General features: G+C 38.4%; 1 protein-coding gene across 4 annotated transcripts; it reads right to left on the reverse strand.

Moving 5' to 3' along the window:
* Positions 1–1,253: 1,253 nt before the first annotated feature.
* Positions 1,254–16,113, reverse strand: RAP2C (RAP2C, member of RAS oncogene family). Of its 4 annotated transcripts, XM_059883384.1 has the most exons (5): positions 16,058–16,113; positions 15,403–15,467; positions 13,659–14,484; positions 10,867–11,185; positions 1,254–3,754 (listed from the first exon to the last, which is right to left on the reverse strand). In XM_059883384.1, the coding sequence occupies exons 3-4, from the start codon at positions 13,929–13,931 to the stop codon at positions 10,907–10,909; spliced, it is 552 nt and encodes a 183-aa protein (XP_059739367.1). In that variant the 5' UTR covers positions 13,932–14,484; positions 15,403–15,467; positions 16,058–16,113; the 3' UTR covers positions 1,254–3,754; positions 10,867–10,906. The 4 variants fall into 4 exon arrangements, with proteins under 4 accessions (XP_059739367.1, XP_005227570.1, XP_005227569.1 ...); XM_005227513.5 differs by lacking the exon at positions 15,403–15,467; XM_005227512.5 differs by lacking the exons at positions 15,403–15,467; positions 16,058–16,113 and adding an exon at positions 14,602–14,706.
* Between the last annotated feature and the right edge of the window lie 3,411 nt (positions 16,114–19,524).

Genomic DNA, 19,524 nt, shown 5'->3' on the forward strand with positions numbered 1-19,524 from the left:
TGTATATACCGTTTTTCTAGATTGCTGGTAAATATATACAATGGAATATTATTCAACCATAAAAAGGAATGCATTTGAGTCAGTTCTAGTGAGGTGGATGAATCTAGAGCCTGTTATACAGAATGAAGTAAGTCAGAAAACAAATACTGTATATTAACGCATATATATGGAATCTAGAAAAACTGCCCTGTTTTAAATCTGAATGAGAAATCTTATAGCCTTGGCTCTTGACTTCAAGCCATTATATCCTGAAGGATGAATCTTCTCCCTGGGTAAGTATATGAAAAGGGCAGGAAAGTTGGTGACATAAAGGTGACCTGACTGTGACTGAGTACCCTACTGATACTGGTCATCAGGCACTCACCCTGTTCCATCCTCTCCTCTCTCTGTTGTTCACTTAGTTAAAAATGTTGACCTTGCTGGATGAGCGATGCTACTCCTTCAGCGGAAAAAAAAGGGGGAGGGCCCTGAAGTCATGAGAGCCCTTTAAAAAAAAAAAAAAAAAACAACGGGCTTTTGGACTTGACAGCATCTAGTATGACATATATGGGGTATTTAGAGCCCAACTAAAGACTGATAATCGATGGTAATAAACAATAAAATATCTTCTGTATGTTATGACACAGGTATATAAACCTGTCAATTATTACAATTTTTAAAAAGCCAGTTCATAATATATTTGGACATACAGAACTGTCCAACTTGAAGAAAACATTGTGGCTTTAAAAAAAGTTGAGATTAAAACAACTATTTAGTTCAACAATTTAAAAATATTGAGTAAAGCAGTGAATTAAAAATGACTGGCAAAAACCTTTCACTGGATAAAACAAAGTGATAATTGTGTTGGATTTTAACTTATTATTTCAGAATTTAATTATAATGCATAATACTGTCTGGAATCTCCTACACATGGACAATTCCCAGCCAATAGATTTGCAGCTGGGCCACTTTCTCCATATGGGATGTCATTATTCTTTTTTACCCATTATTTTGAATTTCTAATTTATTTATAAGTTATTCAATTGATTAAATATTACATTTTAGGATATAGCTCAGTTTTTTCCCACATATGCCAGAATGGTGACTAAGAACACAGGGGGACATTTAACTTGTTTAAATATGTACTGCAATACACATTATCATTTTGATAAAAAGTAATGACTTTTTATCAAAAGTTTAAAAAATGTTATGAAAAAGATTTACAAGTTAGCAAATAACAAGCAGTGATACATCAAATAATTCAAGAAACCAACTTCAGTAATACAGATGTCTATTTTATTAAAAAAGTTACAAATATGTGGACTGCAGGGTCGTCTTACAAAATGACAAGAATGAAATCTATTGGAAAAATTTTACTTTTACAAATATTTATAGGTCATTGTTCAATGTTTGTACTTGTTATTCGAGATTTTTTAACTTTCATTGATAAAGTTACAGTACATTAGATCCATGATAATAGGTTACATGATTTTATTTGCCGAGCCCTACTGCAGTGATTTGAACAACTCCTAAACAGATGCCATAGTAAAGACAAGACATATATTGCATTTAATTTATTATCCTAATAAGCAACTTGACATGCAATCTATTGAGGAAGCTAAAATAACTTTTGGTCCCTTTTCTTAAAATGTGCTGGAGAAATCACCTTTAAATCACTTTCCCCTGACTCCTGTGATCCTAAGTGAATTCAAGTTAAATTTGCTGCTGAGGTCAGTGACAGAGCAAGAGAGCGAGAGAACAAGAACTATCCATAGGAAAGAAACACTGCATTAAAAAAAAAAAAATCCGTCTGCAGAAAATTTAAATCATCATGAATTATTTGATTCCTTTAGAATTTCACAAAAGCTAATAAAAATGAACCACAATCACTTAACCTACTTTGAACTGAGCTTTTGGTTTTAAGTTTGGTATTAAAGTGCAAACTTAAATTAGGTATTCATTTCAAGCAGTTTATAAATAACTAAGTTTCAATTGCCTCCACCCTTACAATCTCACCATAAAATTCAAAATCTAAGATCAAGAGTCCACTTTGAGGGAATTCGATCAGGAATCAAATGCAACACGATTTTAAAAAAGGAAAACAAAGTTTAATTAATTTCTACACAATAATTAATGGTCATACTGACCAATAAATCACATGAATGTAGATATCACTTTATCTGAACATCACACACAATATAAATTTAAAATTGCCACACCCTTCCAAAAACCATCACTGCATATATTAGAGCTTTCCTTGACAAAGTTATTGAGCTATTATTATAGATCAAAAGTCTGGTTTTGGTTTCTTTGTTTTGTTTTATTTAGAAGCATGTTCAAATGACTAAAGCTGGGCTCCTAAAATCGAGAACTTTGGTGCAGTAGGTGAGCTGCAGTTACTAACTTCTGCGAATTAAAAGCACACAACTAAAACCAAGTAAAAACCCAACAACAAAATACTGTCAAACTTACAAAATTTTAAAATCATTGCTAGAAAAAGCGCTCATTGTCATGATGTTAGAACTGAATCACAAGATTACTCTCTATAAGTTTACTTTCTGTTTCTATACCTGTGTTATTGTTAAATGTTCAAGTATTCAGACAAAATGTGCTGATTAGGTAAACAACATGGAAGGCAATGGCTATTAGAAGCACATTTGCAAAAAGAATAAACAAAAACAAAGGAAAAAAACGCCCAGAGACTTGGCGCTATCTTCCCTCCTGTTACACAGATTTTTGTCTCTACTACAAACATGCTTCTTGAGAAATAACTAAAAAGCAATTGTGATAGTGCAAGAAAACTTTAACAAATATTGTTTTAAACTATTATTCAAAAAGACAAATATTAAGAACTACAAAGTGTATATGATTTTATTTGAATTTAATTTTACATGTGCAGAAGTCTACTAGATGTCACTTACAAGCCTGACAGGCAAAGCTGAGCTATCTCTGTTTAGGTATACAATTAATTTACCATGGATACAATATCCCTTTTCAAAGGCATTGCTAAGTAGGTCATAACTAAATTTAGAACTTCACAGAAAGGAAAATGTTACTGCTGCAATTTGATGCTGTAAATGAGATTAACACATGTGAAAACCTAATGGAATCAAATGCTTAACTCTTAAGCTAAATGCGCTACAGTCAATTTCAAATATCAACCATAAGTTTCAGAACATGTTAACACAAAAACACATCACAAACTGCACTTGAAGAAAAGGGATAGTCCATCCACACAGGTAAAATGTGATCTTTAGTTTCTTTTTACAACACTGCCACACGTAAACAAAGTCTGAAAGTATTAACCAATCACTTAAAGGAGAAAGATTTTACAAATAGAATGAAGCACTGGTGCGAGGTAATATACAGAAGTAACCATTTGTTTAAGGCTCAATTTTTTTCTCCATTATAACTTTCTTTTAAAAGGCATTGAGTAGGTAATACTGAGCTTGAGTATTTAATAAATACAAGTTGAGAAACTGATTAAAGAAATCAATTAAAATATTAAAAATTAATTCTTGCGTATTAGCCATCATTAAGAACTTAGAAAGCTACAAAAGGACTGATTGATAAAGAACAGATTTTAAACATATGGTAAACGTGCTAAGCAATCCTGTTTAAGGTCAATGGATCTTGAAGGCCAAAGACCTTATGCACTTAATCAGATGTATGGCAACATGCTGTAATAGAGACAGGTTTACCAAGGCTCAGTTCTGCAACCCAGGTTGTAAAGTTCTCCAAAGCAGCATCTGTGCAAATTTCCTCTGAGTTTTATCTGCAATTAAGATAAAAATATCATAAAAATGCAGAAATATAGATTACAGTTTAAAATGAGAACACTGACAACAGATCTCTATACACATGCAAGTGGTACCAAAATCGTAAAGTGGAATTTCACTGTGTTCCTCATAAATTTAAGTAAAAATAATCTTCTGCAGTTCAAGAGTCAGTAAATTATAGCAAGACTATAATGATGCATTGGATGAAATACGTACTTTGTTGAATAAAGTATACAATATTTAAATTCTTACATGTTTAAAAGATGTTAATAGAATAAAAGTGGCGAATGTTACTTCTACTTTGATCTTTTCATATTTTTAATGGGAAATAGTATTAAATGTATAGTGATTATAAACTAACTTGATAATATGCAAAAGTTCAAAAAATTTTTGCATTAAAAGAAGTTGTTAATCAGGACATTGGTTATTTAAGCTTAGGAAAGTCAGTTTGCTCATCATGAAAATAAGGATAAAATTCTTTCCTGACAGGGTTGTGGTAATAAATATCACATAAGGCACTATGTGAAAGCACTTTGTGTGTCAATGTCAGGTAATTTTTCATTTCTCAACTATGTTTAAATTTCTAGAGGAACAGGATTATGTCTTTGATATCCAAATTAAAGACCTTTATATTTTTATTTTGAAATCCATTTGCATTTTTATACCTATTTGAACACAACAGTATTTCATTCTATATGTAATTCATTGTGAGGATTTTTCAGTAATTCAAACTGGACTTTCCTCAATTAATATGAATTAATAAGTTGACTATAAATTTTAATCCACACTTTTCAAAATAAGCAATTACAAAGAGTTGGGGATTTTCAAATATGAATATGTCTCAAATAGGGAAGACTTGGATGATTTAATAATTCAGGTATTCTCTGAAATAAAATTGAGGAAATAGTAATTATTTCTAGCCAAAATAAACACTAAGAATACAAATCAGCTTATTAACCATAATCTACATTAAATAAAAGGCGATATATGTGATATTTCTCACTCTCTAAAAACCTGGTTAACATTTGGTCTACCCACATTCCATAGGATGAGAATACTCCAGTGAAATCAAGAGACACAAATAAATCCCAGGTCAGATTCAACAATATTAATACAAGGCATACTATTAAAAGTATTAATACCTACTACTTTTCAAGAGAGTGTTACATTTTAATGCTCTGCAGTAATAAATCCTGAGGTAAAAGCATGCATTAAGAGAAAAACGACAGTCCTTCTAAGATTAGAAGTACACAGAACGCAAATGTTACTGCTCCATACTGTGAAAGCAAACTTTCCAGTGTACCAAAACTCTCATTCATTTAAAAAACATTCCAGAAGCTTTGAAGGCAGCTGGTCAAAGTCATACTTTTTAACTCTCAGGATATCACATCTAGACACACTGCAGAAGTATAACTTGCTGCTTGTGAGATAGAACACAAGTGATCCTTGTCCTCACTCTCAACTTTCCAGCCAGACATGCAACAAATCTGAACTGTGGAGGCTTCTGCTCAAATTCTTGCTTGACTGGTTTCACTTTTCCACTTTCTTCTAATTAGATTTTGTTATGAAAGAGAGAGAGGAAAGAAAAAAAAAAAAAGAAATCCCAAACAGTCCAAACCTTTTGCTCAGGAAATTATGAAATAGGGTCTCCCAAGTGGGGTAAATCGGTACACGAGAATAGCAAACATAGAGCTGACAGAACAAAGATCATTATTTATGTCAGCATGAAGAAAAAGGGAGACTCCTGATTCAAGACCAACACATCATTTCACGTGGCAGCAGAATGCCTGGGATATTAACAAAGGCTCCTGAAAGGCTTAGCAGTTTATGAGTGTCTTTTTAGCTTAGCTGGATTTAGCATTTCTAAATACAGTGGTATTTACTACCACTCTTTTTAGCAAAAATAAATGTGTACTCATAATCAATTTTAATTTTTTCCAGTTTTATACATATGATATTCTGGGGACTTAACCAAAGGAGCTTTTTAAAAACTACATTTTGCTTCACATTTTTTACTTGGCATGTTCGTATCCCATTTAAATATTAGTTATATTAACAAAGCACTAGGCTAGAATTCTGTTGACAGTTAATATTTCTGTTAAATATCTTGTTTGTTTCTCCACTGTAACGAGTAACACTGATGAAGCTTCTTAGGGGGTGAAGTGAGAGAACTAGGGTCAAACACAGAGAGCAGAAGCTGAACCTATGGCATAGAATATGCAAATGAAAGGGGACCTGTGCTTCAAGGAGAACATGCACCCTGAAAATTGACAGTAAACCCAGGGTAGAAAGAAAAAACTATTTTTCTTACATCCTAGACCTAAAATCTCTAAGTTTAAATTAATATGATGAATTCAATTCTGAGATTTCAAATAATATGACCATGCCCACTGACAATAAGCAGCAATGTAAGCCCAATGATCTGATCCCAGGTGCTAACTTTGAATTAAACAGGTAGGGGACTGTTCCCTTCCACCCTAAATTGCTTTTTCTGAATCCTATATTCCTAAGACTGTGGCTAATCAAAGGAATTTGGGAGTATGTTTTTAGTAGGATAAATTTTTCCAACAGCTGACAGGATTTAAGTTTTTCTTGGTTATAGTTATCTTCTGGATTTTAGAATTCCACTGTGAAGTAATCCCACGAGGAGAATCTTTCCTGAAGTATGGCTAGAATACGTCCTCAGTGGCAATTCTCCAACTCCATGATGCAATTTTTGTTAATTCTACTGATGGTTCATTCTAAGATATAGAGGTAAAAGAGTAAAAGTGAATGGCTCAAATGCATTTCATTCTGCAATAAAAGCCTAATCTTGAGGTTAAAAGGAAACAAAGCAGGAACAGATATACAGTCATTCTAGTCACCAGACACCTCGACACCTAGAACAGGTCTAACTAGGCACCTATCCACTCTGAACAGTCCCAAACCATGAGCCCTGTAAATGTCAGTGAAGGTCTGGGAGAAGTAGAGGGCAGAAAGGACGAGGCAACTCTCTTCTCTCCTTTACCCCAGGTCCACTGCAGGTCTGTGTGTACCCTAGTACACACTCCCCCACGGCTGCCATGTTACAGGCTCCATTTTGGCTCATTATGTGAGTTGGATGACAAACAAGCATTTAGATAAGCATTTAGATAAGCTTAGGTATTTTCTCTACAGTGACATGCAAGATGTGGGGGTGCGGGGAGGAAGTATCTATCTGAAACTGTAACTTCAGCAACAGAATTCCACCCTGGTGTTTTACTAATATGATTAATACTTAACTTGGACATGAAAATGCCAGCATTTTAAGTATACAATGTGATTTAATTTTCATGATGTCCCCCTCACGTCTGCTAAATCCCCAGCATGTCATATCTAATTAAAAGGTAGAAAAAAGATTTGAAACAATTCTGATTCCACACACTTATTTTAAACAGCTGGAAATGCTAATTGATTTCACTGTGTTTAGAAATAGTAAGGCCAGCTAGACTAAAATGACATTCATAGATGGTTCAGCCTTTCAGGAGCCTTTGTTAACATCCTGGGCATTCTGCTGCCACGTGAAATGATGTGCTAGTCTTGAATCAAGAATCTCCCTTTTTCTTCTGGCTGACATATATAATGAACTGAGGCCGACATAAATAATGATCTTTGTTCTTTCAGTTTGATTCCTGGTGTTTGGTACTCTTATGCACCACTTACTCTCGTTGGGAGAACCTGTTCATAATACAGAGAAAAATACGATAAAATCCTGCAGGAGACCTTCTAACTGTAGTGAAGAACACCTTTTTATATTCCTGTTTTTTTTTAATAAAAAAACAAAACAAAACAGTAACTTCTGTCAATACTGGACTGAGATATAGGGATCCTTGAAAAAATAATCTTAAAAAAAACACAAAAAACCCTATATGCCAGTATTTACCAAAAGCTCACATTTTAGGAGTAACTTTACTTCCCACTTTTCAGGGAATTAACAGAACATTTTTAGGATATTATTTTGCTTCTCTTTTGCATTCCTTCTGTTTTGAAAGCGCCTCTACCCTTCCCCCATCTACTCAAATCCTACCCATTCTTCAAGGCCTAACTGAAATGCTACTGCTTCCCAGTTCCTCTAAATCAGTGCTTCTTAACCAGGGCAATTTTGCCCTCCAGGAGATACTTGGCGATGTCTGGAAATATTTCTGTTCACCACAACAGAGGGATGGAGGAAATACTCCTGGCATCTGATAGGTAGAGGCCAAGGATGCTACTAAACATTCTGCAATGCACAGAATGCAATGCTTCCTACAACAAAGAACCCTGAATGTTGAGCAACCTGCTCTAACTTTGGTCTCTCCATTCCCTAAACCCCCACAGCACTGTGATTTACTTCTGTTATAGTATTATAAGATGGTTAAGAAAACACTAATCATTCTCAACAACAGTATATCACAACAGCCAAATGTTAACTCTTTACATCAATAGAAAGGAGCTACGATATAGTTAACAAAATCAAGATAAGGCTGCAACACTGTATCACAGTAATGAAGTCCTTCAAAGCACTTGATGGCAGGCTCCTCAGGTCAGTAAGGAAAGCAGCCATGAAAGCAGCACGTAAGGAATCTGGCACTGCTTCCAAACTTACACTGAGATTACTGCCAATGGGAGGGTGAAAGGTGGGGAAACCATCCTGGGAGACGTGCAGATAAACAGGTGTTGGGCAGGAGACTGGTGACTCCAATTGAAGGGTGATAAGAAATAAATGTGAGGTATTATCAGAAGTAATTCTTAGAGCATTAATAAACTTTCCCTTTCAATTAAAGAGAAAACTATTTACAACAATCACAGTCCTTCTGCCTTATCTGAGTCTTACTATCTCTAATGTGGACAAGGTTCTCTTCTAAACATTAAGGACAAACATTTCTCAAATCACCTTTACTTGTCCAAGTTTATCTTCCATCTAGATCTGGGACTGATGGACCTCAGAGCTCTGTGACTCAAGCTACAGGACTCAGAATCCATCACCTACTTTTTAAAAATAAAGAGTAAGCAAGAACAAACTTTATGGACCTCTGATTACAGATAACCTAACCACATCAGTTCAATCATGTTTGATAGCAAAAAACTGCACTGCATATAGTGTTTTGTTCTAAAAGATCTTGGTCAGGGGACACCCTGTAACATTTTTAGAAATCCAGCTGATTAGATTTCAAGGCTCACACCTTTAATTGTGTATTCCGCTTATAAAAAACAAACAAAAACTACCCAGGCAACTTAATCCATTATTATAAAAGAAGCAATTATTGATACTACTATTTTCTGATTTTAGTACTTTAGTTAACAAATACAAACATAGTTTGCTTGAGATATGAAGAAGTCTATTTAATTATTCCTGTAGGTAATTAAACAGATTAAAAGTAATTTAGATCACAAAAGCTGCAAAATAAAATAAACTCAGAAATAACTCAGAATAAGAAAGCTTTAAACATAGCTTTATACATCATTCATTTGCCAACTTGACTAAGACAGTGGCCCTCCACATGTATGAAATCCATTTTATTGTTTCCTTCCAATAGCTGTCTGCAATAATTATGGGGGAAAAATTGGGAATGTTTTGCAGGAGCTGGTTAATTTTTTATAAAGATGATAAAACTAAAATGCATACAACATGTTATTTGCCTGGTTAAAAATGTCAGAGAAGTAGAGCATAATGGTAAAGATGCAACACCACACACAACTTGTTCGAACTTGAAGCTGGCTTGAGATTTAAGAAGAGACAATGTGGAAACAAGAACACTGGACTCAGTCACCTACATACTGCCTCAAAAAACTATATTGCAAGTATGATGTTATCAACAAAACATACACTGGGCTACAGTCTGCAGAGTGACACCATATGATAACAGATGGAGCTAGGTATAAGACAACAAATGTGTTTTCATCACATTCTGGTATGCTCAAAAGTTGATGAGTGAAAGCATTTTGAATAATAAAGCACCGTTGTCATCCTTCATTTTCAAAGATGACACTAGCTGACAGGAAATCTTGTCTGAAAAAATAAATTAGGGACCGTTAGTCTTTTCTCCAGGGAGCACATATAAAGCCAGACCTTTGATTAGGAATCATTTGTGTGATCTGAAATGGCTGTTGCCATTTGCAACACTGCCTCTTAGACTTGAGGTCAGTCTTGGCTCAAAACAATCAATTCCATTCCTGATATTGTCTGGCTAGTCTGGCATTTTCTGCAGTTTCTCAGTCATCCAGGATATTGGTTGTCTTATCTTATTATCTAGGTATTATTGCCTAAGTGAGACTATCTGCCTAATTACAATCTAGATGAAAAGATCGTGATATGAATAAAGTTATCTTATTTTAAATGATCGGTAAGTTTTATAGAACCTTACTTTTCAAAAACTGCATTCATTTAAAAAACACCTTTTTTAAGTTATTTAGCCCAATGAGAGGTTTGATGATTTTGCCATTGTTCTTATTAACTCCATTATTTATTAAGCTGAATGTAAGTGTTTCCTGGGCTTGGAGTTGTCCATTCTAAACACACTGCAGATGATCTCACCGGTCTCTCATCTGGACCATGTTATTCATAATGAGTCAAGGTACGCTGTGGCATTGTAGTTTGTTATTATCAGAGGTCGCTTAAGTCTCTCCAGTGCAACATACATATGAACTTGATTAAATGATCGTTCTGCTAAATCTAGCACTTGGGTGATTAGTAAATTGATGATTTCAATTAAAGCAGCTCTCCAGCTCATGATAGAAAAGCACAGAAAACACAAAACTAATCATCTTCTCAAGTTATTACTGGATGTTCTCCCACGCACTTTGAATGCTAAATCACCCAAACAGGGAAAATTATCTTTTAACTCACCCCACCCCAAAGGAATGTTACAGATCAGAGAGAGAACAGTAAACTCACTTTAAAAAACGAATCTTGGTACTGGGAGTACAGACAGTTTCTTACCTTCATTTTACTGATCTGTCTCTCTTTTAATTATCTATATTGAATGTTGATTATTTTGTGCTAATGGAAATGTTTTGTTTCAAAAATAAAGAAATTTAAGGTACCACATGTATTAATATTAAGCTTTTTGTTATACTTGATCAAAAACATAAGGTTCCATCAACAACTAACCTGCTCGGTATGGCCATGATTGAGGTTATCTTTTTATTTTTTACTGGACAACGCAAGTTGTACAACATTGATCTTGCTTCTCGGGTAGGGAAGAATAGTTCATTTGCCTGACGATCTCAGCAAAAAGTTCATCCACCATTGATTTACTTTTTGCCGATGTCTCCATGAAAGGACAGCCCCATTCTTGAGCCAGAGCTCTGCCTTCTGAAGACATAACCTCTCTTTCTGGTTCCAGATCCACTTTATTTCCTACTAGGATCAGTGGGACTTTTTCATATCTCTTCACTCTGACAATTTGATCTCTCATTGGCTTGATATCCTATGTAAACAATCACAAAGAGAAAGAAAAAAATTACGCTGTTTGCATAACCATAAAAGAAATATTGCAATATCCCAAGAAGTCATCCTTCAGTGAGTAGAGAAAGCTGAATCCACAATAAAACCACACACCCAAATGGAGAAAATGTCACTTTCTCCATTGAAGTAGGAATAGATATTTTCCACAGGCCCTCCTGCTGGATTTGTCAAGAATATAAAATGTAGGTTGAACAATAACTTTAGGCCTCATTTAGTCACTTCTTTCCCTCAGTCGACACTGATTTCAAAAGCAAATCCCCAAATATGATGAATCCAAAAGGGTGTTTGGCCATGTCCTTAAACATGCCAGCTTGTCATCACTCCTGGTAACACCTGTTACCCCAGCACAGGATTGCAGCATCTATGCATTCCTAGCCATTTAGCAAGAGCACTTGAGAGAAAGTGTTTTAGGTGGGAAGAAAAACACAGCCTTGTGCCTAGAAGACCAAACACACTTCAGTATTTCGTTTTAAATGTAATGGTATGCCTTGATCCTTAAAATACCCTTCAGTATTAGAAGTTACTGTACACTAGTGAGCAGCTCCTGGGAGGGACAATGCCGAGGAGGGGGACAGATTTGGGCCGGAAGAAGTCAAATTTTCCTTTGCCTATGTTCGGGTATATTATGTGAATTTTCTCCCTCGTATATATTACTTTTTCTAAGTAATTACAACTAATTGCAAAAGATAAGAGCCTTAGCAATTCTCTAGGAGGGTCAATTTTCAAGGGGTAGTATCGATTTAAGACAATGTAATAATTGTATAGTTAGTGTAATTTACCAATACATTGCACTTCTTGAAATTTTTTGTAAATAGCTTGAAAAGTTTGACTTAAATATAACACATGTGCTTAATCTGAACAGTTACAGCACACAGAATTTACATGCAGGATGAAGGAAAAAGAAGGGACTGAAAATTTACAAAAACATACAGCTGATAGTTGCAACAATTTTGTTGGATCACGTATCAATTCAGTCTTCTCAGTTAAGCTTCTTTCCCCTGTGTCCTTATAGAAACAAGTTCAGCCGAGAATCCAAACTGATGGCATTTGGGTTTAAAAGAGTTTTAAGTCTCTACTGAAATAATGGAAGTTTTTCATTCCCTATGTATGTGTATAAAAGAAGTAGCTATAATGGATATCTTATGAAAAACCCTTCAAAAGACTGCCAGCCTGAAGAGAGTCAGCTAATAGAATAACAAATGTCCCAAGGATCCTGTAGAAAGAAAACGTCTGTCAAATAGCACCTTTAGCACATTGGTACTTTCTGGAGAAAAATGCTTTTGTAACAGTTGTGCTTTGGAATTTAAGTCTGCATAAAATGAACTTTAGTCTGGTCACAGCAACTTTGATTAATGTACCCATTACTTATCTTTAAAAGAAAAAAGAAACCCTGAAGTTGCTACATCAGGTCACTGGGAAAGTTCATTTTAAGATAAAATACTAAGAAAAGTGAAATTAGCACAATGGCTTGGCTAAAGCACTTAATGTCTCTTAAGTAAGCAACATTAAGTGCATACCTTTAAATGCAGGAAAAAAAAATATCCATTTCCTAAATCAATGAAAGTCAATATAATGGGTCAATATGAGGTTATTTATTTTCAAGGAATAAATAGCAACATTTATTGCATCTCTTAAAATAATGTTAAACCTCCAGTCTGTCTCCCAGTGAAGGACACGACAGATCTTTCCAGAGAAACTGGACCACCACCTAGCCGGGGGTTAAAAATCTGCACTTGTTCCGTGTTCCCAGATCCACATATTTTCTATATAGTCAATGTTATCAGAATCAATTTGGCTGAACTGAAAAAAAAAAAAAAGAGAGAGAGTCATTCTAGATTTTTGTTTGTTATTAATTTTAGATACTAGTCTTTTCAATTACTAACTTCCCTTCACACGCTCCAAGTAAGTAGAGTACCTAGAAGGCAGGTCTTGAGTTCATCATCTTGTAGCCCTAAGATTTAGAAATCTGGTTGAGAGACTTGGGTGAGAACAAAAAGGGGGAGGGCGAAGCAGACGCAGAGGAATTTATCTGTGGAACAGATAATCGTTTCCAAATAATTTTCCCTACAAAGTGCTCTATTTGCCCGAGATTATCTTTTAAATGTTGTTTGCCTGAGTACCTTAACGAAGGCTTGTGGACTTGAACAAGCAACTTCAGAAGGCTATAGTCCAGGCTAAACATACACAAGCTGACATTTCTTTTTTCACTTCTCTTTCACTTAAAAATAACTTTAAAACATTTGTTGACGGTTGCGACTTTAGTCTTCTCTACAGTAACAACTGGATACTTTTCCGTGCCAGGAGTAACCTCAAAAATGCGCCATGTCCAACTTTCAAAAGCAAAACAGTCATTTACGCACGGTGCAAGCAAACCAGAAGTAAATGTAGGATTACCACACCCCCTTCTTACAAATCTTAAGACTTGGTTTGGTTACCTGAAAAGACTGTTGATTAACCAGACTGTAAACCAGGATGAAACCTTGGCCGTTTTTGATGTAGAGATCTCTCATGGAAGCAAACTGCTCAGTTCCTGCGGTGTCCAGAATTTCCAGCACGGAGGGGGAAGAGTCCACTTCGATCTCTTTGCGGTAGAAATCTTCAATGGTGGGGTCATATTTCTCAATGAAAGTCCCAGTGACAAACTGCACAGTCAGGGCGGATTTGCCAACCCCTCCGCTCCCTAACACCACTACCTTGTATTCCCTCATTGAGTCTCACCTTCACCAACTCCTACCAAAGGGAGGGAAAAATAACACCCCGCTCGCTGCGGCGCGGCTCGGAGAGGCGGAAGGTGGGCGGAAATCTGCGAACCCGGGAGGAGAGTGCAGAGGAGCCGAGGGCCCGACGGGGGAAGAAGAGGAAGTTAAAGGAGGGGGAGGGGAAAGAGCGAAGTGTCGGGGTGGGTGGGGATGGGATGGTAATGCCCTTCCTATAGGAACTGAAGCCCAGGCAGGGGGCGTGGGGAAAGGGCGAGCCCTGAGCAGCCCGGAGGAGGGCGGGGGGAGGCGAGACGCGCCCCGCGAAGGGAGGTGGGGGGGGGTGACGCCGCAGGACCGACGGGGACCCCCGCGGGAAGACAGGCGTCCAAGGAGCCCGCGGCCGGGGGCTGCCCCGCACCCCTCCTTCGCCCTTCACACAAAGGGGCCCAGGGACCCCGCTTCCTGCTCGCGCCGCCTAGCCGGCCCGGGCCTGTGGGCTCCGCTCCAGTCGCTGTCGCCCGGGCGGGTCTCTGGGCCGCGGCTCCCGCGGGTGTCGTCTGGCCTGTGAAGCGGGGGAGAAGGCGCGGGTTACCAGCCTGACCCCCGCCCCAGCCGGGCAGCCCGGCCGGCCGCCTCCCGCGGCTCCCACCCGGACCCGGCCGCCACCGCCGCCTCTTACCCTGCCGTCCGCACCCGCCCGGCCACCCGGGAAACTCTGTCACGCCAAGGCCATGGCGAGAGGCCGGTTCCTCGGTCTCACCGCCTCCCCTGCGCTACCGCTCGCAGAGGGGAAAGGGGCGGGGGCCGTCCGGCGGCGACGGCCGCTGGGACTCCAAGCGAACCCACCTCTTTTTTTTCCTCACCCCCCCACCCCCCCCCCCAGCACACACCCGGAAGGGTTTCCCTGACACACTGGTTGAGGTGCCCCAGTTCCCCGAGACTGGACAGGATCACTTCCGGTGGGGAAAGTCCCACCTCTCTGGGGCGAGCCGGGTGGCGCTGGGGCCGCGCCCTGCTGGGCGAGACGGCGGGGACGGTTTCGGGTCGGGGCTACGGCCTTGGCAAAGGGCCTCTCTTGGGACCTCCGGAGTCTCCTTTTTCCGCTCGGTCGCCCGCAGCTGCTGTTTCTGCTGCTGATGCTGCGGACAGTCCCACCCCGACCTCGCGGAAGCCCCTCCGCGTCTCAGCGGACCCCAGCCCGGCCTGAAGAGTCGATTGGCTTGGGGCGGATCTGACGACCCGGAGCACAAGCCAAACATCCCTGGACTAGAAGCGGCAGGGAAAATAAAACAGCCAAGAAAGTGGATTCTCTTTGCTGATCTTCCTTCCACTTGGTATTTTTCGAAGGAACGAGTGCCAAGTAGCCTTCGACTTCACTAATGGTTCTGATTTCCTCTGTGGTGTGTGTTCTTTAGCCGTGCTGACAAATAATTGAACACACACACACACACACACACACGCACACAGGGTACTTTATCACCTGGCAAATCTGCCTTGTCTCCACCAGCAAATGCCAGAGTCGCTCCTTTCTTTTTTATCACCAGGCTCAAAAAAACAACAGGATTAGAAGTAGACTTTATTAAGGTACTCTAACTCAGTTTTGCCTCTTTTTTGATTCCAACCGCTACGCAGCAGGGAAGCGTGGATTGGCAATTGTTTAGGCCAGCAGACTAACTCTTTTCATTATCTTGTAAGGCACAGCAATTTGCATGACTGGCTCTCCCAAGTTAAAGTTTGTTTTAATGACCATCCTTCATAATCTTTGAAATTCAAATCAAAGGACTCTAAGGTTAAACACACTAAGTTTCTATTTTTAGATAAAATTATTACTTCTTACATATCTTTCCCTCTGCTTTCTATTTGTAAACTTTGTGTCACATCCACAGAGCCCCGGGTTCAGAAGCCTAGATTATATTTTAGGCATGTCACTCCTTTTTTGACTCGGGCATGCACCCAGAAACCTGAAAGAGTAAGTAGCCAGTGGAGTTAAAAATGACCTCAAACCCCCCTTGCAAGCCCTAATGGCCCAACTGTATAAAAAGAGATTACCAAGCCCCAATTGTTAGATATTAGAAAACAAGTAAATTAGTGTGAAGTCCTGATATGTCTCTCCAGTACTCCCCAATGTCACTTACAGTATCCAAAGGACAGTTCAGTTCAGTTTCTTCTCAGCCTAGGGCTGGTGTAATCTGTCCCGCGAAGTCTCCAGCTCTGGCTCCAGCTGGCCCGAGTCCCGCCTGATATCTGAGGCACTGCCCTCTGCTGGAAGAGGTTTGGTCTGTGAATTATGAGTTTCCTCATAAATCACTGCTGTTTTCACACGTGCTGTTGCCTGATTTGGAGCTCTGCTGCCCATCCTTGTCTGTTTCCAGACAGTCTGGGGGTGGGGGGACCCAGAGCCCTTCCCCAGCCCTGCTTGTAACAGGGAAATTCCTCTTCTGATCTCACAATCAGTGCTGAGCAATTGCCTCAAGTCTCTGCTGTTACTAAACTGTCAAAACAGGGTGGCCCTCTTGCTAAGGTGGCTTCACCTGTTGACAACTCTAATATCTCTGAACTTGTTGGCTACAGTATTGTAGAGAATTGTTCCTCTACTCAAGGAAACATACTCCTCCCTTCGGTGCAGAGTCTGTTTGGGTCACTCTCATCGACACTGTCATTGTCACTGTCAACTACAGAGTTGACAAATGTCACACAGCCTGAAGATCCTTCTAAACTTTCTTAGGAAGGTTATTCATTACAGTGTTTAGGAAAGTAAACAATTGGAAGTAACTTACACATCCTTCAATAGATAATTTAAAAAATAATGTGTATATACACAAAAAATAGGATACTGTGCAGCTATTAAAAAGAGAAAAGTATATTTGTAAATGCTGATATGAAAAGATGGCCAAGATATATTGTAAGGATGAAAAAAAAGCAAGATACTAAACAAATACATGTGTGCTCAGTCGCTTCTGTTGTGTCTGACTCTTTTCGACCCTATGGACTTGTAGCCCACCAGGCTCCTCTGTCCATGGGATTCTATAGGCTAGAATACTGGAGTGGGTTGTCATGCCCTCCTCCAGGGGATCTTCCCAACCCAGGGACTGAACCTGCGTTTCCTTTGCTTTCTGCATTGCAGGCAGATTCTTTACCACTGAGCCACCAGGGACAAATAGGTAGTTGCCCCCATTTGTGTAAAATATGTGGGAGTGGTGCAACATATAGTTATATAGCCATTAAAACCTGAAAGTCATTCATTATTAGTGAAGGATATTGTGAAAGGATTTTCATTTCCGTGTGTCATTTTAATTTTAAAACAGTAATCAGGTATTCTTGGAGGGGGGAAGGAATAAATATAATTTCATAATATTTTAAAGGAGAAAAAAATTTGTTGATCATCCATTCCTCAAAACTAAACCAAACCCAATATCCTAACTGTCTAGGGGTCAGTGGACAGGCCTGCCCCATTTAAACTCCCTCCTCCTGCTCCTCCTGTCCTCTCCAAACATCTCTATACTTAGAAAAGTATTTTCACATACATTATCTCATTAGACTCCAGTTGTTCACCAGTTTACTTTTATTAGGCAATGAGAATATAAAGACTAGTGACAAGAGCACAGCTTGGCAGTTGAGAGCCAAGGGCTCCAAATTGAGGGGGCCAAGCAATTAAAATAGCAGTTCCCCCACTTCCTAGCTGTGGGACCTCAAGCAAGTGATTTCACCTGAGCCTCAAATGCCTTACCTACAAAATGGAGCTAATCATTAAGTGTGAGACTATAATGAATTATTATATGCAAAATGCTTAGCACAGTCCCTTGCTCATTATGAAACTTCAATAAATGCTAGCTATTAGGTTTTTTTTCAAGATTTAATAAAATGTTTTTCTTAAAAAAAAAAAAAAAAAAAAACAGTGAACATGGAGAAGAAAACAAAACTTACAAGTCCAAGTATCTCCAAATGGGACAAAAATAATAATTCAGTTACTCTTTCCAAAAGCATTTATTGTTAAAGGCCTTTTGTGTTTCCTTTTGGGGCAAAATGTTTATATGCTAGTATAGCTATCAATCCATCTTCTATGTGTGTTCTTAAAGTAATCTTACTACACACACCATTCTGCACCTTGCTTTTTCCACTTACCATATCTTGGTGATTTTTCCATTTCAGAACATATGGACCCACTTCAGTTTTTTTAAATGGCTGAACCATAAATTAGTCAACCAGTTTCCTATTAAACAATGCTGGTTGCTTCTAGTTCTTTGCACTGAACATCTTGCATGTGTTCTTGCCAGTTTAATGTTTAGGGTGAATTTCCAGTAGCTCAGTAATGGAAACAAAGTGTACTTGCATTAAAATTCTTCTCATAAATATTACCAAATTGTCCTTCAAAGAGATCACAAGTAATTCACATTTCCTGTGAATGCAGTGTGACCAACACAGAAATGTATCTGTTTCTTTATAACCTTGCCCTAGGCATTATTAATTGTAGTATTTTATAACTATTGTTACTTGCTTTAGGGTATTTTCCAGACTAACAAATACAGGCTAGTGTTACAGAAGGAATTTGGGTGTCAAAGTCAGACAGTCCTAACATTGCCCTTTGCCAGCTAGATCTCGATTCCCTTATTTATAAAGCTGGGTATAATAGCAGTATCTAACTCATAGGGCTCCTCTGAAGAATAAATGAGTCAATCCATTAAAAGCTCTTAGCCTTCCAAACACTAACTGCTCAATAAATGTAACTGCGCAAATAATAACTTTCCACTCCCAAGGCTCAAAGTCGGGAGGAGGGGTCACTTCTCCCAAGAGTGTGCCCCTGAGATTTAGAACTTTTGCTTTAATTCTGTATGAATCTCTACTCCAAAGTAACTATTGCTGGGGGAATCATTTTCAAGAACATAGCCGATTTTTACCACAGCCAAGAAATCTTAGAGTATAAACTGTATGCAGTGTATGTAAGTTACAGGTACATAATCTCATTTTTATGCAATTAGCTTGGCACAGGTTTAAAGTGTTAAACAGTTTGCTTCAGGCACTAGTTGTTCATTTCTCTTATTCCTCACTTTTAGTTTATACTTCCTTCCGTGGTGATTGCTGGAGTCATTAACTCTTCTCGTTAATTGAACCCTCTCACTTTCCAGGTCCTGGGTGGTGGGGGTAGGGGGAAAGACCAAGCCATGTTCTATCCACCTTGCAGGCTCTTCTCTTTTGCTTGAAGTTGCCTTTGAGTTAAACTGCAGAAGGCGGAGTCGGTAGTGTCTTTGGTCTTTGCCTACAGAAATCTTCAGCAGAGAATTGCCTCTTCTTATTTCAGTGTTTTCGGGAGGCCTCTTGCTATCAGATTGTCCTGGGTTCTTTCCAGCCTCAAAGATTCCAATCTTCTTTTTAAAATCTTGCCTCCAGCTACACCACCTGTTAGTTCTGCATGTCAGTCCCCGCCGGGTACACACAGAATCCATTTTATACCTTTGTTATCTTTTCCTCGTTATTAAAAAATGCTTTGGTAAAACATTTTGAAAAAAAAATTTAAAGGCCATTCCACTAGCCAAAGAAAAAAATCACCATTATATTTTAATGCCATTCATATATTTTTTTTCTCTGAGAATGAAATAATACTTTT

The sequence above is a fragment of the Bos taurus genome, chromosome X, assembly GCF_002263795.3.
Source record: "Bos taurus isolate L1 Dominette 01449 registration number 42190680 breed Hereford chromosome X, ARS-UCD2.0, whole genome shotgun sequence".
Lineage (NCBI taxonomy): Eukaryota > Metazoa > Chordata > Mammalia > Artiodactyla > Bovidae > Bos > Bos taurus.

Excerpts from the sequence above, each read along its gene's own strand:
- RAP2C (XM_005227513.5), bottom strand. The coding sequence starts at position 13,931 with ATGAGGGAATACAAGGTAGTGGTGTTAGGGAGCGGAGGGGTTGGCAAA. Across the intron at positions 11,186-13,658 it reads TTAATCAACAGTCTTTTCAG|GATATCAAGCCAATGAGAGA; the intron begins GTAACCAAACCA and ends TTGTTTACATAG.